The sequence below is a fragment of the Trachypithecus francoisi genome, unplaced genomic scaffold (genome assembly GCF_009764315.1).
Source record: "Trachypithecus francoisi isolate TF-2019V2 unplaced genomic scaffold, Tfra_2.0 Lachesis_group7, whole genome shotgun sequence".
Lineage (NCBI taxonomy): Eukaryota > Metazoa > Chordata > Mammalia > Primates > Cercopithecidae > Trachypithecus > Trachypithecus francoisi.
Window position 1 is genome coordinate 65,730,930 of NW_022681472.1, and position 26,441 is coordinate 65,757,370.

The 26,441-nt window shown below is 36.0% G+C and overlaps 1 protein-coding gene across 7 annotated transcripts; it reads left to right on the forward strand.

The window, feature by feature from the left end:
- Positions 1-646: 646 nt before the first annotated feature.
- On the forward strand, positions 647-26,441 carry EBAG9 (estrogen receptor binding site associated antigen 9). 7 transcript variants are annotated; one of them, XM_033203734.1, is made up of 9 exons: positions 1,029-1,478; positions 1,570-1,746; positions 11,017-11,060; positions 12,216-12,313; positions 15,219-15,297; positions 16,060-16,218; positions 17,861-17,968; positions 22,103-22,194; positions 25,723-26,441. In XM_033203734.1, exons 4-9 carry the CDS (start codon positions 12,231-12,233, stop codon positions 25,841-25,843), a joined length of 642 nt encoding a protein of 213 aa, XP_033059625.1. In that variant the 5' UTR covers positions 1,029-1,478; positions 1,570-1,746; positions 11,017-11,060; positions 12,216-12,230; the 3' UTR covers positions 25,844-26,441. The 7 variants fall into 7 exon arrangements, with proteins under 7 accessions (XP_033059624.1, XP_033059629.1, XP_033059630.1 ...); XM_033203738.1 differs by lacking the exon at positions 11,017-11,060 and having other exon boundaries at positions 1,027-1,478; XM_033203739.1 differs by lacking the exon at positions 11,017-11,060 and having other exon boundaries at positions 1,027-1,478; positions 1,570-1,736.

Genomic DNA, 26,441 nt, shown 5'->3' on the forward strand with positions numbered 1-26,441 from the left:
TGAGGGTCCCCTGCACATAATAACCGAGGACTCGATCCTTTTCATAGCATACGAGATAAAAAGAAGAATCAGGCTGCAAAGAGAGAAGCACTGAAGGAAAGAATATCTCAGTTTGAAAGAAGGGCAAGTCCAGGGTGCATGTGAGGAACAAATGCATGGACGCGGTGAAGTGCCACTTCTTAATTTCTACTTAAAATTCAATTAAAAATTACTGGGAGGAGGCTACGTCCTGAATTAAACCCAACATTCCGCATCTTTGAGGTGGTGGAATGACTGAGAGGAGGGGGTCTGTCTAGCCGCATCCAAATATTCCTGAGACAGAGGGAGATCCTGCATTTATTGCAATGTATCTTCCTTGGTCGCATCTGATAGAGGGGTTCTGTGGGTTGAGCAGAAAGGGGCTCGAGTGGAGGGGAGGCACTCTGCATGGAAGGAAAGTAGAGACATCTGGCAGAACCAGGCGCTCCAAGAATAAACAGTCAAAACAGCCCGCAATGGTTCCAAAAAGCTACCCCTCACCGAACCTGGCGTGCCTGTCGCCGCTTGCCCCGCTCCCGGCGCTCATTGGCTCCCAGTCCTGACGTCAGATCCGTAGCCTCTCACCTATTGGGCCAGTCAGAACCTGAGGCGGAGTGCGGCAGCGAGGGCCTGGAGACAGCCGAGATCCGCCTTCAAGGAGGGCTGGGGGTGGAGCTAGAGGAGGGGCTGGGGGCGGGGTTCCCGAGGAGCAGGAGGCCATGGAGGCTGCGCGGAGGCAACGCAGGCTGCTAGGGAGCGCGCGCCCGGCTTTGAATGAGCGGGGCTGGGAGTGAACGGGCGGAGCGCGAGCTCGAGGAAGAGACAGGCAGCGCGCGTGAGCGCGCCTTGTGTGCGCGCGCACGGCCCGCGGCAGCTCGGAGCCTCCGCCGGGCGGGCGGGGAGGGGGAGGGGCAGGTGAGTGTGTGCGGTTCGCGCGTGCCTGGGAGGGGCTTTCCTCTCCCAACCCCCATCCCGACCCCAGCCCTAGCCTCTGGGGCATCGTCTGCCCTTCGCCGCCGGCCCTCCGCCTCTTTGCGCACTTCCCGCCCTCCCACCTTCCTCTTCGCCTTTCCACCCGACCTCCCCCGACGCCTGACCGCTGCTCTTGGGTACTGTTTCCGGGTCAAGGTGACCTCTGGGGTGAAGAAACTGCGACTGGGAGCGGGACCCAGCCGTGCGGCATTCGCCATGCTCCGCTCACGCGTGGGAGACTGGCCTGCGGGGTACCGGCCCGGAAAGCACCCAGCCTCCAAAGCCGCCTTCCTCAGGAAAATTTCCGTGACCTTACTGCCCTCCGTCTACAGGCCTTGTACCTCTCCAGGCCGATTTTTCCACAATTTAAATCCCAGTCCACCTGGTATCCAGCTGCAGCAACTTAGAGCGTTTCACGTCACGCCGGGCGCCAGGCGTCGGCTTGTATAACCTGAAAACGCTCCTGTTTTTTCTCATCTGTGCAGTGGGTATGATTTTTTTTTCATCAGCCAATTTCACGTGGGTAATCTGAAATGAAACCACTTAAGTTATGAAACTCTTTCCTTTTGAGTTATTCAGGAGACCTTACTCCGCCTTCGGAACCGCCCCAGTGGTGTCACATATTTGAGGGTCTGACTCTCGGTTGCCAGACATGGCACAGAATGTTCGATTTTAGCTCTCACACTCCGCTTCTGTTTCCTCTTCTCTTACGGGCCGCTGCTCAAACCTTTATGTATCAAATTTAAGTGAGTTCAGGTAAATTTTATTTTGTGAGCTTTGTGATATTTTCTAACCCACTTCAGAGACTTACAGTTTGAGGATATTCTGGACTGTGCTAGGTCATACGGTTTTTCAAATTTTGGTATGACAAGATTCCGAAATAGAGTTTTAGAAATACAGCACTTGTTTAGTGTGTACCGACATAGATTTTGGCTTGTTTTATGAATTGTGATATATTGAGGCTACTTGAAAGGACCTCTAGCAGTTTACCGAGAATTTCAACAAGAAAAGATACAATACATTTGATCTATCAGTTTCTAATGTAGCATTCTTTTTTTTTTTAATTGTAGGAAAAAATTTTTCAGTTAACATGGCAGAGCTCTCATTCCTGTTGATTTTCTAGAGATGTCATTTCTTCAAAAAGCCTTAATGAGGATACATTGCCTCATAGTTTTGAATCTCATTCTGACATACCTCAAATTTTTGTCTTTGTAATTTTTAAGGAAATTTAATGTTAAGATTAGATTATATTAACACTGTTCCGTTCTAGAAAGTGTTTTAAAGCAGCCAAAGTGTAAAGTAGCCTACGATACTTATCAACTTGATGATCTAGAGGGCATTTCAAAAATCGCACTGAGGCAATGTGCACACAATTAAAAGGTTTCTTAAGTAGGATATGATGTGGGGAGAGCCTTGGGCTTTCGGGTCAGTCTCTTTAAATCCTGGATGAGTGAATCTAAGTCTGTCAGCCTCATTTATTAAACGGGAGTAGTGAAAAACCTACCTGTTTTGATTGTCCTGAGGATTCCAGTGAGGTGATTGAACATTGTCTTGAACGTTCAAGTGCTCAAGGAATGTTAATTTCCTTCCGTTCAGCAAATATTTGAGTACCTACTATGTGCCCGACTTTGACAAACCTATAAATACTAGAATAAGCAAGACTGATTGATGGACATCCTGCCTCCTTAGTTTCTTGCATTCCTTAGGAACAAGTTTATGGGCAAGCTCAAGACAATTGGGAGTGAACGCAGAGTTTCCCTGTGCGGAGTTGGTAGTATTTCCCAGCCTCCAAATCCAAAGTAGCGACTGAAGCATAGTAAGTGCTAATATATATTCATTTAGATGAATCGGGACATTAAGTAAATACAGGTCTCAAAGGATGTTCCTGCCTGCCAGTCAGTGTAACTGAGAAAATCGAAGTGTGACTTGATCGCATTTTCCCTATTTTACTGCAACTGGTTGGAAAATTTATCTTGGAAGTGGTAATATCACTGAATTATTAAGAATACTCATTGTTCATGAGATGTTCTTGACTTTTGAATTAAACAGACCAAGGTTTGAATGGAGTCAGTGGATGTGCTAACTCTGTGTTTAGTTCTGTGAAACAAGGACAGTAATATCTATCTCATAAGATGGCTTTTTGAGTCAAGTGAGTTAACATTTCGATAGTGCTTGGTCCATAGTAGACAGTCAGTGAGTATCAGTTCTCCTCTTTAATCACAAAAGAAAATTTTCCACAGAATGAGGATATTCTTGATTGCTAGGGAGAGAATTCTATTCTGTAATCACTAAAAAACCCAGTTTCTATTTTTTATTGGAAAAAAAAATCAACCTTTAAATTTTACCTCAAGTTTGCATTGAAGTCATTCAAGTTGGCGAATATTTATTAAACAATGACACTAACAATATTTGGAAAGGTGATGGCTGTGGTTACCAGGGCTCTATATGAAATTTATTCTCAACTTTTATTCATATATATCCTAAAACTGACAGTCCCAAATGGTAAATGTCATCTTCTTTCTTCACAACATACTGATAAGTATCTCCTTGATTCTATTTCCTTCCCTGCCAAGTACCACACGTTCTATAGTCTCTTTTCTGGCTTTTTTTTTTTCTTATAATTTTTCAGAAAATTTAGGCTGATTTTCATTTGAGAAAGTTTTCTTTTGGTTGAGAGTTTTGTTCTTGACAAATAAGCTTTAAATGAAGCGATCATTCACCATCATAATTTTTCAGATCTTTCTAGTCATAATGAAGCAATCAAACTTTTCTTCAACTATTACTTTGCAAATGGTAACTGAAGGTACCAAATGAATAAAATACTCTAGAGAAGGGTTGTACAGGGCAAAGTAAAGTATAGAAATAACCATAATACTAAATAAAAAATGTTGTTTCTCGGGAAGAATAAAATACCAAAATTAAGAAGACTTTACAGTAGTCCAGCAAGAGGTAATAAAGGCTTATGCTAGATAGATTACAGTGGAAATAAGAAAGAATATGGGCAGTACTGGGAAATTGAATAGGGTCTTTTGGCAATTAGGTATAAGGAGAGAGAAAGGAGGAGTCAGCATTGTTGCATGATTTGAACCCGAGTAAACCACCAGTTGGGATGTTTTTGACAGAAGTATTTAAATTACTGGAGTAAAATTTTTTAATATTCTGGTTCTTTTTTTTTTTTTTTTTTTTTTTAACAGTCACTGTCTTTTCATCCTGTCAATTAGTAGGCCACTTCCAGGTTAGGCATTCAGTAAATCATTCAGCTCATATGGAGAGACAGCCTCCATATGTACAAAAGTACATGAGCATTGCTAAGGTAACATTTTGGAGCCCTGTCTTTGTACCTTAATTGTCTACAAGCCCCTTCTGACCCTAGAAATAGAAAAGACTAGTGCATATTTTGCCTTTCCTTAGAAGGAACTGGCAGTGATGGCTCTACAGAGCAATCAAAATCAGATACTATGCAAGTTAAGTATGTTTTTCTGGCTCTCTGATTTTGTTTTGTTCTTATTTTTTATGTGTTTGTTTGAAACTTTTGTATTGAGGTATAGCACACAAAGAGCACATACAGTCAAGCATGTGGTATTACTACTCAGATTGAAATATTAGATCTTAGCTCTCTAATGCTTCAGTATACCCTATCAGAGATAACCATTATATTTTTACTATATAATTTTTAACCCATTCAATGTAATGTTTTATTAGGTAAAAAACTGCATTACATGCTTTCTTCAAGACTTTAGGAGTCTTGAATGCCCATGAAATGCATTTTTAAAAAGCATGGGCTAGGCATGGTAGCTTACACCTGTAATCCCAGCACTTTGGAAGGCTGAGGCAGGCAGATCATTTGAGGCCAGGAGTTCGAGACCAGCCTAGCCAACACAGCGAAACCCCATCTCTACTAAAAAACAGAAAAATTAGCGGGTGTGGTGGCATGTGCCAGTAGTCCTAGATTTGGGGGTGACTGAGGCTCGAGAATAGCTTGAACCCAGGAGACAGAGGTTGCAGTGAGCCAAGATCATACTGCCACACTCCAGCCTGGGAGGCATTGCAAGACTCTATCTCAAAAACAAACAAACGAACAAAAAAAGTGTGTTATAGTACAGGGATGGTGTATTTATCCAGGATGATTTTACTCCTTATGTTTCTAAATGTTATTGCTTATCTTATGCTCATGTAAGGTAATTAAAAACTAATCCGTATTTCAGTTTTTAAAAGGAGTATATAGCTGTCCCTTTAATGTGGTCACATGATAATTATTAAGTTAGCTTTTATCCCCTTTTAAGTAAGTATGTGTAGAACTGAAGTCCAAATATACTGCTTATGCTTTTTTATTTTGGAAAAAAAATCACATTATTGTATGTTTTTTCTGTTTATTTTAAGAAACCAGCACTCTAAATAATTGTATTAATCAAGTGTTGTGATTGTTTCTAAAGGTGTTACTATTGGATTGAGAGGCCAGTCTGTTTTAGTTGTGATTTTGTTATTAGCTGGTTGTTTCACCTTGAGCAGAACTGTTAACTTCAGTGTATCTTAGTTTCCTCATTTAGAAAATTTAAGAAGCTGGATGACATATTCTCTAGCTGTTCCAATGACAGGAATCATGATTCTAAATACTTAGTAATTCTCCTCCTTTGACAAAGAAAAGGCAAGGAAAAGCTAAGACATGAGATTCCATTATCAGTAACGTCATTCCTGTAAGTGTGTGCACATATGCACACACATATGTATGTGTTTGCCTGTGTATTTCTTGTAACTTGATTTAATATGTGGTCTATTCTACCTCTCAACATTGGAAAAATGACTGTCTCTCATGGATTAACAGATTTTTTTTTTCCCTCTTTTGTATGTATTTTGAGGTCTTTTGTATGTATTTTGAGGCTCTTAGTCGGGACATTGTCATAGTTACTTAAGTATTCAACTTTAACTTGTGCCAAAGCTCATCTTAAGAAATTTTAAAAATTAATGATTATTAGGGTAAATACATATATACGCAATATATATGATATATAGTATATATATGTATATATAGTATATATGTGTGTGTATATACACATATATAGATACGTATATATAGATACATATACATATATACACATATATAGATATATGTATATATATACATAATATGCAATACATATGTAGTATAGGTGACTAAAATGTATAAGAAAAATTTGGGGCCGGGCGCGGTGGCTCAAGCCTGTAATCCCAGCACTTTGGGAGGCCGAGACGGGCGGATCACAAGGTCAGGAGATTGAGACCATCCTGGCTAATACGGTGAAACCCCGTCTCTACTAAAGAATACAAAAAAAAAAAAAACTAGCCGGGCGACGAGGCGGGCGCCTGTAGTCCCAGCTACTTGGGAGGCTGAGGCAGGAGAATGGCGTAAACCCGGGAGGCGGAGCTTGCAGTGAGTTGAGATCCGGCCACCGCACTCCAGCCTGGGCGACAGAGCCAGACTCCGTCTCAAAAAAAAAAAAAAAAAAAAAATTTGGAAATTAAGAACCATGTTTAAAAAGGATACAGGCCAGGCGTGGTGGCCCACACCTGTAATTCCAGCACTTTGGGAGGCTGAGGGGGTGGATCACTTGAGGTCAAGGGTTCGAGATTAGCCTGGCCAACATGGTGAAACCCCGTCTCTACTAAAAATACAAAAATTACCCTGGTGTGGTGGCAGGCACCTGTGGCCCCAGCTACTTGGGAGGCTGAGACAGGAGAATTGCTTGAACCCGGGAAGCAGAAGTTGCAGTGAGCTGAGATTGCACCATGGCACAGCACTCCAACCTGGGCGGCAGAGCAAGACTCTCTTCCCCCCCACACCCCCCCAAAAAAGGCTACCAAAATAATGCCAGTTTTACCTTTTTTTTTTTTTTTTGAAATGGAGCCTCCCTCTGTTGCCCAGGCTGGAGTGCAGTGGTATGATCTCGGCTCACCATAACCTTCATCTCTCAGGTTCAAGCGATTCTTCTGCCTCAGCCTCCTAAGTAGCTGGGACTACAGGCATGTGCCACCATACCTGGCTAATTTTTGTATTATTAGCAGAGGCGGGATTTCACCATATTGGCCAGGCTGGTCTTGATCTCCTGACCTCTTGATCTGCCCACCTCAGCCTTCCAAAGCGCTGGGACTACAGACGTGAGCTACCGCACCTGGCATAGTTTTGCCGTTTTTAGAATCTTTATTCCTATCATTGCTGTGGCTGCAGTTTTCAATTCCTGTATCATCTCTTTCATAAAGATGTATATCTTGTTATTTAATCATAGGGAGGCAGTATGAGTGTAATCTTTAAGGACTGAAACATTGCAACCAGACTCTTTGGGTTCAAATTCCAGTTCTATAACTTATCAGTTCTGTGTCTTTGGCAGCTTGCTTAACCCCTCTGTGCCTTAGTTTTCTTATCTGAAGTAGGGACAAAATAGTACTTGCTTCAAGTCCTTCCCATGGTTGTTGTTAGCATTAAATGAGTTACTACATGTTAATCACTGAGAAGAATGCTTTTCATGAAATATAAAGTAAGCTATTGCAGTATATTGCAACGGTATTGTGAAATCAGATTTCTATTTTTAGAGAAGTTTTGGCATAATGTTTCTTTTCACTAATTGTCCTAGTTTCCTAATGAAAGTTGGCTTTCTAGAAAGTAACAAATAATTGATACAAGATAATTACGGTGTTGATGACTTTTAAAAATAATATTCTAATCAGAATATGAACAGTGTTCTAATTTAAGTGACATAATATTGTTCAAAAATGTCTTGGTGTAGATTGTTTTAACAGCTCTTTTGAGCTCTAATTGAAATACAGTAATCTGTATATAATTAAAGTATACAATTTGATTAGTTTTGATGAATATATATATACTCACCTATGAAACCACCACAATTGAAGCAGTAAGTATATCCATTGCCTGCAAAAGTTTCCTCATGTCCCTCAGTGATCCTTCCTTCCCACTCCTCCCTGCCCCATTACAAGGCACTGCTAATATTTTCTGTCACTCTATATTTGTTTATAATTTCTTGAACAAGCTTGTCCAATCTGCTGCCTGTGGGCCTCATGCAGCCCGGGATGGCTTTGAATGCAGCCCAATGCAAATTAGTAAACTTTCTTAAAACATTATGAGCTTTTTTTGCAATTTTTTTTAGGCTTATCAGTTCTGGTTAGTGTTAGTATATTTTGTGTGTGGCCCAGGACAATTCTTCTTCTTCCAGCGTGGCCCAGGGAAGCCAAAAGATTGAACACCCCTGTTCTAGAGCTTAAAAAATGCTGTGTATGGAATCATACAGTATATACTTTTTTGGTGGTCTGACTCTTCATTCAGTAAAATTATTCTGAGATATAGTCATGCTATTACTTGTAACAATAGTTCATTTCTGTTTGTTGCTGAGTAGTAGTCTGTTGTATTTATATACTACAATTTGTTTATCCACTCACCTGTTGATATACATTTATGTTGTTTCCAGTTTGGAGCTATTAAGTAAAAAAGCTGCTATTCAAATACAAATCTTTATTTATTTTAGTTTTTTTTTTTTTTTTTTTTTTTTTTGGAGATGGAGTCCTGCTCTGTCACCAGGCTGAAGTGCAGTGGCTCAATCTTGGCTCACTGCAACTTCCGCGTCCCGCGTTCAAGCTATTCTCCTGCCTCACCCTTCAAATACAAGTCTTTATGTGGCTATATGCTTTTCTTTATCTTGGGTAAATTACGAGGAGTAGAATGGCTGGGTCATATGGTAGATGTCTGTCAAACTTTGTAAGAAACTGCCAAACTCTTTTTCAAAGTGGTTGTACATTTTACTTTCCCACTACTAAAGTATGAGAGTGCCAGTTGTTCCAAATCCTTGCCAGTACTTGCTATGGTCATTATTTTTAGTTTGAATCATCCCAGTAGGTATGTAATAATTTCTCACTGTGGCTTTAATTTTCATTTTTCTAATGATTAAAGATGCTGACCATCATTTAATATACTTATATACCATTGTATATGTTCTTTTTCTTTTTTTTTTTTTTTTTTGAGACGGAGCTCGGTCTGTCGCCCAGGCTGGAGCAGTGGCGCAATCTCCGCTCACTTCAAGTTCCGCCTCCTGGGCTCATGCCATTCTGCTGCCTCACCACACCTGGCTAATTTTTTGTATTTTTAGTAGAGACAGGGTTTCACTGTGTTTGCCAGGATGTTCTTGTTCTCCTGACCTTGTGATCCTCCCGCCTTGGCCTCCCAAAGTGCTGGGATTACGGGTGTAGCCACGGCGCCCAGCCAGGTATATATTTTTTGATGAAACGTGTAGTTAGACCTTTTGCTCATTTTTACGTTGAGTTTTTTAAAATTATTTTTTAATTTTGAGAGGTTCTTAGATATTCTGGGTTTAAGTCCGTTATCAGACATATGCTTTGCAAGGATTTTTCTCTCAGTCTGTGACTTGTCTTTTTGTTCCATTAATAGTGTTTTTGACTTGTAGTTTTTAATTTTGATAAAGTCTCATTTGCCAATCTTTTATTTTATGGATTGTGCTTTTGTTGTACTACCTAAAAATCTTTGCCTGACCCAGGGTCACCAAGTTTTTTTTTTTTTTTTCTTGCAAATTTTGTAGTTTCAGACTACATTTAGGTCTATGATCTATTTTTGATTACTTGTAACTGGTGCCAGATATATATTGAAGGTTTTTGTTTTGATTTTTTCCATGTGGATATCCAGTTTAACCAGTACTTTTTTTTTTCTTAATAGCTGTTCTTTTCTCTCTGAATTAACCTTTGCATCTTTATCAAATTTCAGTTGTTTGTATGTATGTGGGTCTATTCCTGTACTTTCCATTGATCTATTTATGTATTTTGATTCTAATACTATACATTTTTTATTACTGAAGCTTTATAACGAGTCTTGAAACCAGATAGTGCTAGCAGTTTTACCTTGTTCTTTTTCAGTGTTGTTTTGGCTATTTGTTCTTTACATTTCCATATGGATTTTAGAAATTAGCTTGTCAAGTTTTACAGAAAAAACCTGCCGAGATTTTGGTTGAGATTGCATGGAATCTACAACTCATTTTGGGAAATGTTGATATCTTAATAAAAGTCTTTTTAAATTAATATAGGCCTTTTAAATGTCTCAGCAATATTTGATAGTTTTCAGTAATCAAGTCCTTAATTAGATTTGTCCTCAAATATCATATTTTTTATGCCTATGTAAATGTTTTAACATTTCAATTTCTTACTAATTGTTGTTAACGTATAGAAATACAATTAATTGTACATCCCGTTGAATTTTCCACGTAGAGTAGCACACTTTTATTTCTTCCTTTCCATTCTGGATGCCTTTTATTTCTTTTCTATTTTTTTCTTTTTTTTTGCTGGATTGCATTGGCCAGAACTTCCACTATGATGTTGACTAAAAGTAGAAAAAGCAGACATGCTTGTGTTGTTCATGATCGTGGGGAGAAACTATCGAATTTGTTTTACCGTTAAGTCTTATACTGTAGTTTTTTCATAGACATTCTTGATCAAGTTGAGAAAGTTCCCTTATACTTTGCAGCAATGTTTTTTTTCTTTAACAGGAATGGATGTTGAGTTTTGTCAAAGGCTTTTTCTGTCTCTATTGGGATGTTTATATGGTTGTTCGTTTTTAGTTTGCTAATACAGTGAATGACATTTGATTTTTAAATGTTAAACCAATCCAGCATTTCCAAACTAAGCACCAATTTTTCACGCTGTTGTATCCATTTATATATTGTTGGATTTAATTTACTAATATTTGGCTAAAGAGATTTGTGTCTAGATTAATAGAATATTAATAGTTTTCTTTTCTGGTAATATCTTTGGATTAGTATCAGTGTAATACTGGCCTCAAAAATGAGTTGGGGAAATAGTCCTTCTTCAATGTTTTGGCAGTTTGTATAGAATGGATATTATTCCTTCCTAAATGTTTTGTAGAATTTACCAGTGAAGCCATCTGTGCCTGGGAAATTTTTATAACTACAAATTTAATTTCTTTAATAGATATACAGATTTTCAGGTTGTTCTTATGCTTTAGTAATTTGTGTCTTTCAGAGTTGTCCATTTTATTCAGTTGTCAAGTAAATACAGGAACAAAGGTAAACGTAATAGTTCTTCAGTATCCTTTTAATATCTGCAGAATCTAATCATGTCATCTGTCTTGTTTATGATATTGGCAAAATTCTGTTATTAAGGGCACATGTTTTAGATTGTTATGTACTTTTTATTAATTGACGCCTTTATCACTGTGAAATGACCACTTTTATATCTGGTAATGTTCTTTTTGCTATAGTCTGTCTAGCACTGAAATAGTTGCTTCAACTTTCTTTTGATTAGTGCTAGCATAGTATATTTTCTCCTATCCTTTTACTTTTAACCTATTTGTGTCTTTTTATTTAAAATGCGTTTCTCATTGGCAGCATGGAGGGGGGCTGTCTTTCTTTCTTATCCAATCTAACAATCTCTGCCTTTCAATTGAAATGCTACACAATTTGCATTTAATGAGATTATTGATATGGTTAGATTTACCTCTGTCATCATACTTGTTTTTGACTTGTCCCATATGTTATTTGTTCTCTTTTCTTTGTTTCCTGCTGCCTTTTCAGTTGAGTGGTTTTTAATCTCCCTTCTTGTCTTATTGGTTGTGACCAGCCCTTACGCCTCAGAATATATGATTTAATGGACTTACTAGAGGTAGTCCTAGGTATTGGCATTTCTTTAATAGATTCCCAGATTTGTGAACCACTGGACTAAATGAGCTCCATGGTAACTTTCAACTTACTAGCTATGTGACTTTGATCAAGTTATGTGACCTCTCTTAATTCAATTTCCTCATCTATAAAATGGATATAAGGAAACATATTCATCTGCAAGTTAAAAATATTAAAAATATTTTAAATAGTATTATGTTCAGGTGGTTCAAACTTCAAAAGGGTACACAGATTTAATATATACTATTTTATACTTTTGATTTTTTGAATTGTAAATTTTTGTATTAATAGATTTAGGTAAAATTATTTTCAAAAACTCAAAATGAAGGATTTTATCCTTACAACCACTGAAAACTCAAAAATCTGGTGTTTGAATTGTTAATATGATTTAAATTATAATTTTAAAATTTACTGTGTTATAGTTTCTAGAGAAAAGTAAAAACTATCTTAGATTTTTCTTAGTGCATAATAGGTCTCTTCAGGACAGGAGTATGACTTTTGAAATCAATTTACTGCATTTTTTGTTTTGTGCCTCTTCCACAGGTTTTGATTCCCACCATGGCCATCACCCAGTTTCGGTTATTTAAATTTTGTACCTGCCTAGCAACAGTATTCTCATTCCTAAAGAGATTAATATGCAGGTAAGTTTTATGTTCAAACTGACCTGTGTATCTCCTCGCTTTTTTTGGATACCTTCAAAACTTAAAATTTTGTGGATGGACAGGTTATATTTAAGTTGAATATCTTGATTGCAGTATTTATTCATTAATTCCTAGTCATTTTTAAATACTTTTTCTCTACTTCAGATCTAGAAAATAGAGATTCAGTTGTTTTTGTTCATTCAAATTCTTATACTTTCCACTAAAATAATATGCTTAATACTATTTAGGAATAGACAGACCAACTTTCGTTGTTATAATCATCACAGAACTTTGATGTATTTGTTTCATTATAGGAATGTTTTAAAGTTGTTAGGTGAAATTCAGAATAGATATTTCTGCCTATACTACAGTAGTGTTGTTTTTATATTTTTAAAAAAATTATTTTGTCTGTTTAAGTAACATTCCAGAATATGCTAGTCAAGGGCAGGTAAGTCATTTGCTTTAGGACATCATCTGTAGACTTCAGTTCCTTCTGTTTTGTCACAGGATCATACCCAAGAGCTATGATTTCTAAAATGTGTGCTGAGGCACCTCAGGGCTTTACATGAAATTCACAGGGATGCCATAGAATATTTTAAGTTTTCCAGTGAAACATAGTGATAGCATCTGTTGAATACCTCAACTCAAAGTAGTTCACATTTGCAACATTAAATCCTGCAGTATTTTTTTATGATGATATTCTTTAATGTTTGAGATAGTTTTTGTTTACTTATATTTTTGGTGACATCTCGTTGCAAAGCCAGGATTTTAGGTTGTAATTAAAAGCAAGTACTGCACCAAAATTAATGTAGAACTGAAAACAAGAAGGATGGTCTCCAGTCTTATTCTAAGGCATAAGAAGCTGTGGAGTGTTCAACAGGCACACACATTTCATTAATAAGTACAATGATTGTGGTTATTTAAGAATAAATAGAAATATTACGTTTTCTTTAAATGTATATTTTTTACAATGGCTACTAAGCAGTTAGGACATACTTAAGATTTTTGGGTGTAACTACCTTATTCGGTGGAATTGTTAGGTGTTTCTGTGGCCTAAGGGTACTGTGAAAAAGTTACATACACACTAAGAGGAGGGTATAGTAAAAGAGGAAATGGATAGCAATCAGCTCTTTATATATATAGAGAGAGAGAGACATGATTTAGAGGTTGCACACAACAATTTTTGCACTGCCTGCTTTCCAGAGCTTAGTCATATGGCCCCCTAGCTGCAAGGAAGGATAGGAACTGCAGTCTCTGCCTAAATGACCATTTGATAGCTGCTAAAACTCTGAGACTTAAGTGCCATTGAATTTATTGCTACAAGTAGAGTGGTCTGAGATTTAAAAAAAAAAAGTCCAGGGTATTGCAAGAGACAAGTGGGTGAAATGATCATCCAGAGATGATCACTTGAGCAGAAGTCAAGAAAGAAATGGAAAATTTAGGTGGTTAACTTGAAATCACCCAAGAGGATAGGATTTGGAAAGTAGAAAAAGGAGTGACCTAAGTGTTTAAATGACCAGAGAATGGGGAAGAGGATGGCCAGAAATTCACCAGGTAAAGCAACATTAAAAATGGGTATTAATTGCCAGAAGATAGGAAGTTAAAATAAGAAGCATTGTATCAACAGTGGTGATGAAATATAGATGTTTTCTTTTTGCACTACTATTTTTTAAAATTTAAATAGATTACTTTTAGGATAAGAAATTTTCTTGATGTAAAAATATTAAGGACATTCGTATTGTAAATGTATACATATTTAGAATTGATTGTATGTTCAATTTTAAAGAAAACTGACCATATGTTAGGATAAGTTTCTCTTTGGTGTCTGAAGGAACCTTAGACCATGTATTTTAAAATACCAGGCTTGGCCAGGCATGGTAGCTCATGTCTGTAATCCCAGTGCCTTGGGAGGCCGAGGTGGGAGGATAGCTTGAGGCTAGGAGTTCAAGACCAGCCTGGGCAACACAGCAGAACCCCATCTTTACTGAAAGGAAAAACAGGCTTATGTCATAAATTTCATATTACTTTTTTATATTACTTTTCTAGTCAGCCTTAAACAAATATAGCTTTGAATCTGTAATAAAAATAGCTGACTTTATCAGTTAGTTCTTATTAATGCTTTATGGATTATTTGAAGTAAATGACTCATCGTCTCTATTACCTGCCATTTTTTGCATGTTTTGCGATGTAGCAGGCACACACTGTCTAGGGGTTTTAAATATGTCAGTTAATTAAATTCAAACAACCCTGCAAAAGTGGGTTTGAATACCTGCATTTTATAGATGAGGCTGCTGAGGCTGAGAAGTAGATAATTCTAACTAGACATAATAGAAGTAACATTGAAAACTGTGGTTTACAGATCCCACAGACCATGTTCTTAACAACTGAGTTATAGTACGTCCTGTTTAATGTGGTACTTCTACTAATCCTTAAAACTAAATTACCGGTTGGTTCAAACCAGTGATTTTTAAACTTCTTAATAGTTAATCTTGTCAAGAAACCCCATGTATAAAACATAAAAGCCAAGCCACCCTGTTTAAAACAGCAAAGGTGGCCCAGAACTTCACCCACAGAACCCATAGCACTCCAAGGAGCATGCTCTGAAACCGTCTTGCATTTTTGTTTTTGACTTTATATTCCTCTTGAGTTTGTTTATAATTCGGAGCCTTAAGCCAAAAAGCAGTTGCATTGTTCTGTTTCTGTCCAAGATTTAAAAAACATTCACAAGATGTCTGATTTATGACTTTTTTACCATAAATTAATGAGTAACTGTTAATTATTAAAATCAATAATTATAAAATTGAGAAAGATCTTGTTTTATAAGCCTTAAATTACCAGATACATAGTGCTTTTACTTTGCTTGTTTTGGTAGTTCTTGAAATAAATTATTTCATTTTTGTTTCAGATCTGGCAGAGGACGGAAATTAAGTGGAGATCAAATAACTTTGCCAACTACAGTTGATTATTCATCAGTTCCTAAGCAGGTAGGTTTTTCTTTGTTCTTTTGTTTTGTTTTGTTTTTCAAAAATTAAGTGTCCTAGAACAATATATTAATAGAAATTACTTTGATTTTTGTTGTGTTGTTAAATTTATCTGGTCTGAAAATTCTATTTGGTTCTTCATTTTATCTTGTTTCTTTGTTGACATTTTCTATTTTGTTTTCATTGGTTTCAAGTGTTTGCTATTGCTTGTTGGAGCATTTTTATAATAGCTATTGTAAAGCCTTAGAGAATTCCAACATATCATTTTGGTGTTGGTATCTGTTGATTAACTTACCTTGCAAATTAAGATTTATTGATTTTTATGTGCTGAATAATTCTGGGTTGTTTCATGAACATTTTGAATACTATGCTTTGAGACTTTGTCTGATTTAAATCATGTGGAGAAGCTTGGTATTTTTTATCAGATGATCAATCTGGTTAGGCTTAGGTGAAAACGTCCAGTCCTTCTATGGGTTATAGTTTTAATGTCAGTTCAGTTTTCAGAGCATTTGCTTTTGTTTTACTTTGTTTTTTGTTTTTTAATGGACATAATAGAATAAAATAGAACATAATATATCAGAATGTCTTGTATTTTTTCAACTTTTGATCAAGTTTTGATCTGCGATATAAAATGTATATTTTCCTGTGGGTCAAAAAAGTGTGAAAACCAGTGTTTTTGTAAAGCCCATTTTTCTAATAAATCATCAATGAAATGTTCATTAAGTTGCCCCTTTGTGGCTGATACTGTTGATCAATTAAATTTAGACAGATGTTGAAGAGTGGACTTCCTGGGATGAAGATGCACCCACCAGTGTAAAGATCGAAGGAGGGAATGGGAGTGTGGCAACACAACAAAATTCTTTGGAACAACTGGAACCTGACTATTTTAAGGACATGACACCAACTATTAGGAAAACTCAGAAAGTATGTTAAGATTTATGCTTTTGGAGATTAAACTACTTTTTAGATTCCTCTAGTTAAAATTAGATTATACAATTCACATTTATTAGAAAGCCTATTTCTAAGTATCTATTGTTTGTTTTCTGTCGTGTTAAGTAAGAATTTTATGTGTTCAAATGACCTGGACATAGTTCTAGCAAGTTGTACCCCAAGTCTTTTAAAATTATATTTATACATGTATCGAAATCCTGCTATATGTCAGATTCTAGACTCCAGTCTCTGCCATGGAGACTAAGGTGAATTGGATAAGAGTTCTAACAAGTTCATACTTTAGTAATATCTACAAACTGATAAGTGGATTTTATTGTTTGTAACCATTATAAAACGGATGCAGGACTCTAAGAACTTAAGAATAATTGTGAGTTTGTATTAGTCATCTATACATTATTTAATCTCTTTTGAATTGAATATGGAAGATCATTTAGAGATTCAGGGAATTACTGGAAAAAGCAGAATGCTTGAGTATTTTCCTTTTCATTTATCAAAATACTACATGTACTTTTTTCAAATCAAAAAGTGTAGAAGAACTTATAATGAAAAGTTAGACTTCTGACCTATCACTCTTTTTAGCCAGTTCTACTTCCAAGAAGCAGCCACTCAATAATTTTCTGTTTGGATTTCTTCAAGTGTTTCTCGCCATATCTATCTATAATATGATTATATTTCCATTTCTTGTTTACCAGTAACAGACATTGTCCACTACATTCATATTATGGTAAATGAAGATTTATTTATTTCCCTCTCCTTTATTCCAGTCTACCTCACTAGTCACTCTGCTATATCAGAAAAACACACTTAAAGCTCGCTTTCCTGTTCAAACATAGAAAATATTATCATATATATATATATATATATATATTTACACACACACACTTTATAAAAATTAGGACATTATTTCACAATTTATAATGCAGTTGTTCCTCACCTTTCTCTCAGCTGATTTCAGCTATACATTTATATTTACATTGTCTAGGTTGATAACATTTACATTCTTTTTTGTTGAGTTGTCCAAATTTCTCAATGCTAAAACACATTAAATTGTGTATTTTTTAAGGATTCTTTAAGTGAGTTTCTTAGTAGATGAATACCTTGTATTGTGGAAGTATACTGCTGCTCTCCGTGGGAAGCTAGTATATTACACTGTAGTGCCTTATTAAATTAATTAGAGTGGAAATGCTTTGAATAAGGCTACCAACATATCATATAAGTGTATTTTGATGCTACTGGCCTGAATGAGTTAATGTATTCATAGGTATCTCACATGCTGGGAGAGTTGTTTATACTATTGGCAGGATATGGTATCTGTTCTTATTTAATACAGTAACTATAAGTGATTGATTATATTTTGGGGTCTGGGGAAAGTAGGAGAGGAAGAAAGAAAATGAGACTGTATTAATTTTTAAAAGTGAAATACAATTTTTCTTAGTATGTAACTGATTTGTACAACAATTGCCTGGGAAATTGATACTTAACAGACTTTTTTTAGTTTTTACGTTGTAAATTTTAAAAAGAAATATTTTAAGTAATTACAAAATGTTTTGATTGTCTATTCTTATGTAGTGATTTGTAAAATATCCCTGTAATTCTTTTTCAATTAATCTTTCAGATTGTTATTAAGAAGAGAGAACCATTGAATTTTGGCATCCCAGATGGGAGCACAGGTTTTTCTAGTAGATTAGCAGCTACACAAGATCTGCCTTTTATTCATCAGTCTGTAAGTATGTTAATGGTTCTAGGGAAAGGTTTCATTTTGTTTCTGTTTTCTTTAAAGCAGAGGAATAAAATCTAATTGAGTTTAACATAGTATTTATGTTTTTGTAACTTTGAAATAGGTTTAGCAGTTCGAGAGAGGTTAATCTGGAGTTTTACCAATCCTAACCTTTTATGAGATTGTAAATTACATTAGATACTAAGATCAAGGTCTCATTGTACACGTGAAAGATAGAGACACAATGTTATTTAAAAATATAAACATCAGAGAGATTACCCTTAAAATGAGAGATTAACCCTAATGGTAGATTATTTTAAAGTGAGTTGTGAATTGTTTTCTTCACAGAGTGTATTTTCATTCCAAGTATGACTTAATTTTAAATGGTTTGACTTAAATGAAACTTTTTAAAGGAAAAATTTTGAAAGAAGTAGACGGCCGAGGTTCTCAACCTTGGGAGCATATCAAAATCAGCTTTGGAAGTTTTTTAAAAGCACAGATGGGCCGGGCGCGGTGGCTCAAGCCTGTAATCCCAGCACTTTGGGAGGCCGAGACGGGCGGATCACGAGGTCAGGAGATCGAGACCATCCTGGCTAACATGGTGAAACCCCGTCTCTACTAAAAATACAAAAAACTAGCCGGGCGAGGTGGCGGGCGCCTGTAGTCCCAGCTACTCGGGAGGCTGAGGCAGGAGAATGGCGTGAACCCGGGAGGCGGAGCTGCAGTGAGCCGAGATTGCGCCACTGCACTCCAGTCTGGGCGACAGAGCGAGACTCTGCCTCAAAAAAAAAAAAAAAAAAAAAAAAAAAAAAAAAAAAAAGCACAGATGTCCAGACCCCTACCTACCTAAGCTTTAAGCATGCTTTGATTGATTGATTATATTATCCATTGTTGTGTAACAACTCCAAATTCAGTTCAGTGACTTGAAATAATAACAAATACTAATGTCACAGTTTCTGTGAATTGGGAATCCAGATGACTAAACTGGGTGGTTCTAACTCAGAATTTCTCATGAGTTTGCAGACAAGTCATTGGGTTGGGTCTTCAATCATCTGAAGGCTTGACTGTGGTCGAAGGATTCATTTCAAAGACAGCTCACTTCTACACCTGACAAATTAATGCTGTTTGTTTGCACAAAGCCTCAGTTCCTTGCTGTGCACCTCTCCAAGGAGCTGCTTGAATTTCTTTATGACGTAACTGCTGATTTTCCCAGTAAGTGATAAGAGAGTGAGAGCACTTGCTCATGGGTGAGGATGACACCACAATGCCTTTTTGTGATGTGGTTTTATAAGTGATACACTGTCACTTCCACGTTATTTCATTAGAAGCCACTAAATCCAGCCCACATGCAAGCCTCCACCTCTTGAAGGAAGGAATGTCTAAGAAGTTGTGGACGTGTTTTTAAACTACATTTGTCTGTCAGTCTATGTATTTTATTTATTTGTGTAAACTGCATAGTTGCTTCTGAGGCACCTCTCCCCAGGTGACCCAAGTATATGTATGTTTTTAATTCATTGAGTAAAAAACATTGTTTTTACTAAAGCCAGACCCTGTGGCATTAAAGGGTCTTTGCCTCAGAAAAATGCATTCTAGTAGGGGAGACATAATATTAAATAAATGATCACACATATCAATGTAATTACAAACTTTGATAATTCCTATGCAGTTACATGATGCTGTGAACATACACCGTAGATACTTAGCTGAATAACATAGCATTATAATGTTTAATTTTTTATTTTATAGATCTCAAAATTAAACTTTATTCATATATGTTTGATCCATATTGGTGAAATGCTTTAATCCTACCCGCTGAATTAGCAATATTTGCCACCTATATGATACTATAATACTATCATAGCTCATTGTAAAGTTGTAAATATACAACTACTTACAGAGTTGAGAAAGGGGTAAGTAGGGTAGATGAAGAATGTCTCCACTGCTGTTTCCACGTATTTTCCTCCCAAGCAGACAGAATAAAGGGGCATTGCATAGAAGAGGATGGTAACCTATTGGACTTTGTTTTCTATACCAAAAATATCTTACCATACATTCTACAAATTAGATTCTTCTTTTAAACTATACATTTTATTTTTTTCTAGAATTCACCATTCATATTGTTGTGAGAGTTCTTTTATACTAAAGATAAATGTCATGTTTTATACTTTTTTAGTTTGTTCAATTGGTTTGGATATTTTTGTTGGGCAGGTGTATTTAGTTTTTATGTAGACAGATCTATCAATGGTTTTCTCTCTTTTTCTTTTTACTAAGGCCATCTCTACTAAAGGATCAGATACCACCCTTTTTAATGGTCTCTATAGTTTCACTTTTTAAAAAAATCTAAATATTTTATTTACTCTAACAGTCAAATACTTACTTTAGTGGAAAAATAGATAATATGAATGGGAAGTTTACAAGTAAGAAATAGACATAACCTAATTTGAAGAAAAGCTTGATCTTATTAGTGCTCAAAGTAGGCCCAGTGAAGTGGTACATGCCTGTAATCTCAGCACTTCAGGAGGCCAAGGTGGGCAGGTCACATGAGCTCAGGAGTTTGAGACCAGCCTGGGCAACATGGCAAAATCCCCCCTCTACCAAACTAAAAAAGTTAGCTGGGTGTGGTGGTGCGCGCCTATAGTCCCAGCTACTTGGGAGGGGCTGGGGTAAGAGGATTGCTTGATCCCAAGAGGTCGAGGCTGCAGTGAGCTGTGGTCACACCACTGTACTCCAGCCTAGGTGGCAGAGTGAGACCCTGTCTCAAACAAAACAAAGTAAAATAACAAGATACAATTTTAAATCTTGTCAAATTAGTAAAGAGAAAAGAAAGCAACTGAGTGCAGTGGCTCACACTTGTAATCCCAGCAATTTGGGAGGTTGAGGCAGGAGGATCACTTGAGGTCAGGAGTTCAAGACCAACCTGAGCAACATAGCTAGACCTCATTTCTAAAAAAAGTAAAAAACAATTAGCCAGGTGTGGTGGCATGTGTCTGCAGTCCCAGCTACTAGGGCAACTGAGGTGGGAGGATCCCTTGAACCGGGGGTTTGAAGCTGTCGTGAGCCATGATCACACCATGCACTCCAGCCTGGGCAGCAAAGTGAAATGCTGATTCCTAAAAAAAAAAAAAAAAAAAAAAAAAAACAACAAAGTAGGGGAGAAGAAAAGGCAAGATTTCTACCTGCTGCAGTCAAGAGGATAGCTTGGTACTTTTTAAAGCTGTCATTTGCACTTTCAGTAGCTTTAAAAATTCCCCTTTCAGAAATGTATATTAAACAATTAGAAATATTTTAATAATTTTTAACAGAGTATGGTATTACATATATTGTCAGAAGAAGAAAGCTCAAAACATTCTATTTCATTTTTAGGGGTAAGTATTTAAAACAATATGATATTAAATAAATCTGTTCACAGATTGGTACCAGTTATTTTACACACAGTCACTTCCAAACCTACCTAAATAGTCCAGCATGACCATTTTCATTAGTTATTGAAAGAAAACAGTGAACTTTTGGAGGTCTGCCTTGGGAAATAGAGGTAGGGACCAGTAGATGATACCAGGGAAGAAAGACTGGGAAAAGGAAGCGTGACATAGAAGTATTTCAGTAAAGATACATTTTGCATGATTTATCATTTTTGCCTAGGATTGACACAGTAAGTGCCAATAAAAAATCTCCGGTAAATTACATATGCTTAAATGAAGATGACTGTGCTAGTTTTTACATTTCAGCTTGCAGTTCTTTTCAGCACAGATTAGTCCAGTCAAGGATTTCTGATTCAGTCTGGGATCAGTCAATTTCTTGTCACTCTATGCCCAGCTCCCTCATCTTACTGAGAAGAGAAAGAAACCAAAGAAATGTTCTGTTCTTGTTCATTTCAAAATTAAAGTACAGCAAAGAAGAAAATTTAAGAGAGTATCCCATAAAACATAAAATAAAGAAGAAAGCTGGACTTGCCTGGGACTGTTGAGCATCGCAAGCCAAAAGCAAAATCATTTGTGCCTTATATAGGACAGGGTAAGGAAGCTGAAAAGACACAGCAGAATGACAGGTTCTAAGTTATGTGTTAAAAGATACTCTTTTTGACGGCTATGTGGAAAAAGGATGACTTTTACTCTCTTAATTTTGTTTTACTTTTCATTGTAGTCTGAATTAGGTGACTTAGATACCTGGCAAGAAAATACCAATGCATGGGAAGAAGAAGAAGATGCAGCCTGGCAAGCAGAAGAAGTTCTGAGGTATTTGAGTGGCATTTATATTGCAACCTGAGTAGAAGAACTAGATTTCTTCCCTCTTGTGTTTCAAGTCAAGGGAGCCTATTCTGCCAAATATTATATTTTTCTTCATTTGAGCCTTAGATAATATGGAGTTTTTTTGTTTTTTTTTTTTGTATTTCAGACTGCAGATACTATTTTATATGATTAAAACCTCACGGAAACCAAGAATTTTAAGCACTGTAGGAACAAAATAACTTTATTAATGGCAAATGAAATGTTATGTATACATGTATATAAAAAGTTTTATATATATATGGTTATATACATATGATACATATCATATTACAAGCTTGATATTCCTCTAGATCAGAAGTTACAACTTTATTTCCATTTCCTCATGATCTAGCATAGTGCCCAGCACTGCTCATTTGAATGAAAATAATTTATGTGACACTGTACGTTTGTACATATATCTTAAATGATGTCCGTGAAAGCCCTGTGTGTTAGGTGAACTACCCATTCTACAAAAAATACTATTCTGGAAGTTCTAAAGTTCATTTTTATTGGTTGTTCTTTTTTGTGTGTGAGCAGCAAACATATTTCTTAGTACTGCTACGTTAGGTCAAAGAGTAAAGAGAAAATTTATCTTAAGGGAGAGCTAGTGACTGATTACTGATTTTTAAAAATCAGATATTTAAATGCATCTAAATAATTTATACATTTTTAAATTGTATAGTAAGATACAGCAATATAATTTTTTTTATTTTAAAATTTAGATTGTTTTTACCATAGGAATAGCAAACAAATTATTCTTTATCTGACTCTCAACAAAAAAACTGATTTCATTTTTGTATTTTCCTTTCTTGGCTTTGTCAATAAATTACAGTTACATTGAACAACCAGCAGAGGGTGCAGCTAAATAACTGGGAATTTTGTTTGAAGTTTTTGGGTTTTTTTCCTTTGAAATATATCAAGTCTTTTTTTGTTTGTTTGTTTTTTTGCTGGTTAGGGGATGTCACATTTCAAAATTCAGTCAGGAAAATTGTGAGAGTTTTTAAAATTTAGTTCTTATTTAGTCAGTATAGCTTATCTTTTATAAAGGGAATATTTTTTAAATTGTGAACTATAACACTTAGGATATTGCATGGATCATCAAAAAAGACAAATCATCTCTTTAAAATTCAGTGTTATTTTAAAAAGTAAATAATAAATACAGATGTCTGAGTATTTTAAGACATTTTGGGGATTCTAGTAATTATTAGTGCCATTAACTGCAAAGACAAAGGAAGGGGCCTGTCCTTTTTAAATACAGTAATCTCACTGTAGAGTTCATGCCATGAGTTCACAAGTATCTTAACATTGTACAAAAACCTTTTCTTTTTCATTATAGCCTCTTAACCCCTAACAAAACAAGACAAATGAAAAAAATGTACTTAAAAACTTAATGTTTTACCCTTTAAGGACAGCTTGGGAGAGTGAGATTGTTAATCTGTAATAGACATGCTTCATGCTGCAAGTACATAGGGAGAGCCAAAGAGAAATGGAGGCTTCCGTACATTGTTACTGCCCCTGAATAGACACTGAGCATTTTAAAAATGTATCCACATTCCATATCTTCCAACTCTGAGCTTTTTTCCTATTGCCACTATAAAATACTGCCAGTACTGTGATCAATATTGCTAAGAATGATGATTCTGGTACTTTAATAATTCCCAGCATGAATCTGGATAGGTAAAATGTATTGTCTGCAGCTATCTCTTACGTTGTCTCTTTTACATTTTAGTTTTTGATACAGATTGGGTATCCCTTTCCAAAATGCTTGGGACCAGAAGTGTTTCAGATTTTGAAATTTTTGAGACCTTAGAATATTTGTGTTCTACTACTGGTTCATCATCTCAAATATGAAAATCTAAAATCTGAAATGCTCCAGTGACAATTTCCTTTGAGCATCAGGTCGGCCCTCAAAAAATTTCAGATTTTGGAGCATTTCAGATTTTGGATTTTTATATTTGAGATGCTCAGCCCTTATATTATTTTAGCTAGTAACCAGGTCAAAACTTTGTTATCTCACTTGTTTATAGTGAGATAACTAGCCAGCCCTTTATAGTTTTTTCCTTACCTTCCTTTTTTCTTCTGGTTTGATATTTTTAGTTCAGATTATTAGTTTTTCTTGAACATGAGCAGAGTGATGAAAAATATATTTTTTAAAACTATTCTTCAGAAATTGATAACAAAAGTCAAAATGTTGCCAAAAATAGTTTCTTTACTTTCTTGAATTTTGGTCATCCATAACTCTGCCTACTCCTGTTTATGATTGAGAACTGTACATACTTTTCACTCACTGTAGTCAGTATTGATCTCCCCCAGACATAGATAATCCACTTTGAATTTTTCTGCATATAACCTATGTTGCCTATTCCATGCCCAATTGTGACCTGTAGCTTCCTTCCTCAACGCTGCATACTTCAATGATTTTCTCACACCCTAACCCTTCAGATCCAGGACCAGCGTATGTTCACTCTGCTCTCTCCTGTTTCATCATCCCACTCCTACCTCCACTCCCTACATAAACCAATCAATAAAGACAGAGAGAGTGAGTCTGGGTCAGTGGAGTTATGGAAAGAATAAGAAAGGGGTATGTGTTTCACAAAGTATAATTAGTAAATACCTACCTCTCTTTTTTAAAAAAAAAAAAAAACTTTTAAGTTCAGGGTTACATGTGCAGGATGTGCAGGTTTGTTACATAGGTAAACGTGTCAAGGGGGTTTGTCATACAGATTATTTCATCAGCCAGGTATTAAACCTAATATCCATTATTTTTCCTGATCCTCTCCCTCTGTCTAACCTCCTCCCTTCTGGTAGGTCCCAGTATGCATTGTTCTCTATACGTTCATGTGTTCTCATAATTTAGCGCCCACTTATAAGTGAGAACATGCAGTATTTGATTAAATACCCACCACTCTTCTCTTTGGTAGAGTTAGTCACATGTTAATCTTGAAATTTATTTCTAGATTCTAGGTGGAAGGGATATCTTAAGTTTCCATTTTCTTTTTGGAGCATGTGTTCTGTTCAGCTGTGTTCATCATTCTCTTTAAAAACTGGCTGTTTATAACTACTATATTAACAGGAGATTATCAAGCTCAATATCAAGCTTTTCTGAATGGTATCCCCAGAAAAAGATGTGGTTCAATGGAGTACTGTTTTACGAAATGGAGATAATCTGAATAAGAAGTGTCAGAAGATGTGGGTTCTTACCCCTGTACTTAATCCTATGACTTCGGGCCAGTCACGTAGCCTTTATGCCTCATTTTACTTATTTGTAAAATAGAGATAATATTTCTTCTACTTCACAAGTCATGTTCTAAGGACTAAGAGAAATCCTGTTTTTGAAAATATTTGGAATTTTCAAGTTAGTGAGAAGATTTCAAGACTTTCAACATTTTATTTGGTGGTGATAAAAAGGCACTGCTATTTGTTTCTAGAATTTATTTGCCATTTTACCTGTGTAGTATTTTCTAAAAGTAAAAATATAAGTATATTTCTTTTCAGACAGCAGAAACTAGCAGACAGAGAAAAGAGAGCAGCCGAACAACAAAGGAAGAAAATGGAAAAGGAAGCACAACGGCTAATGAAGAAGGAACAAAATAAAATTGGTGTGAAACTTTCATAACACATGTTCTTCCCATTTTATCATGCCAGTAGGAGAAATCTCAGCTCCACAACTCTAGCAACATTTGTATGGATTTAAGAGTATTTTAAGAATACACACTGCTTGATTTTAATACATTGATCAAGCCATCCAGGACACTAGGATTCTTCCAAAGTACCTTGAACTCTTAGTGATTGAGACTCAAAAAAACAAAAAAGACTTGAGACAATGTTTTCTTCAACGTGCTCCAAATATAAGACATTTGTTTGCTGTACAGAAAGTATCACAAATGGAATATATCAGTACCTCTCAAGCTAGTGTTTCTAGCTAAATAAATGGGTGTATATAATTTTATGGTGGAAAAGGTCTGTTATGATTTCCTTCAATGTGCATAATGATAAAATAAATAATTTTAATATTCTTTTGTTTCCATGGTTACCTGACCTAAATTAGATAAATTGTAGGGCTTTAGCTTTCTTATTTTTGTCAAAAGTTGGTGTTGACATACATTCTCTCTAATTTGAACTGGTATTGTTTACGTTTGATACAACATTAAGGAATTTGATGATTTTCATTTCATGAAAATGACATTAAATGCAATAATTTTATTTATCATAAA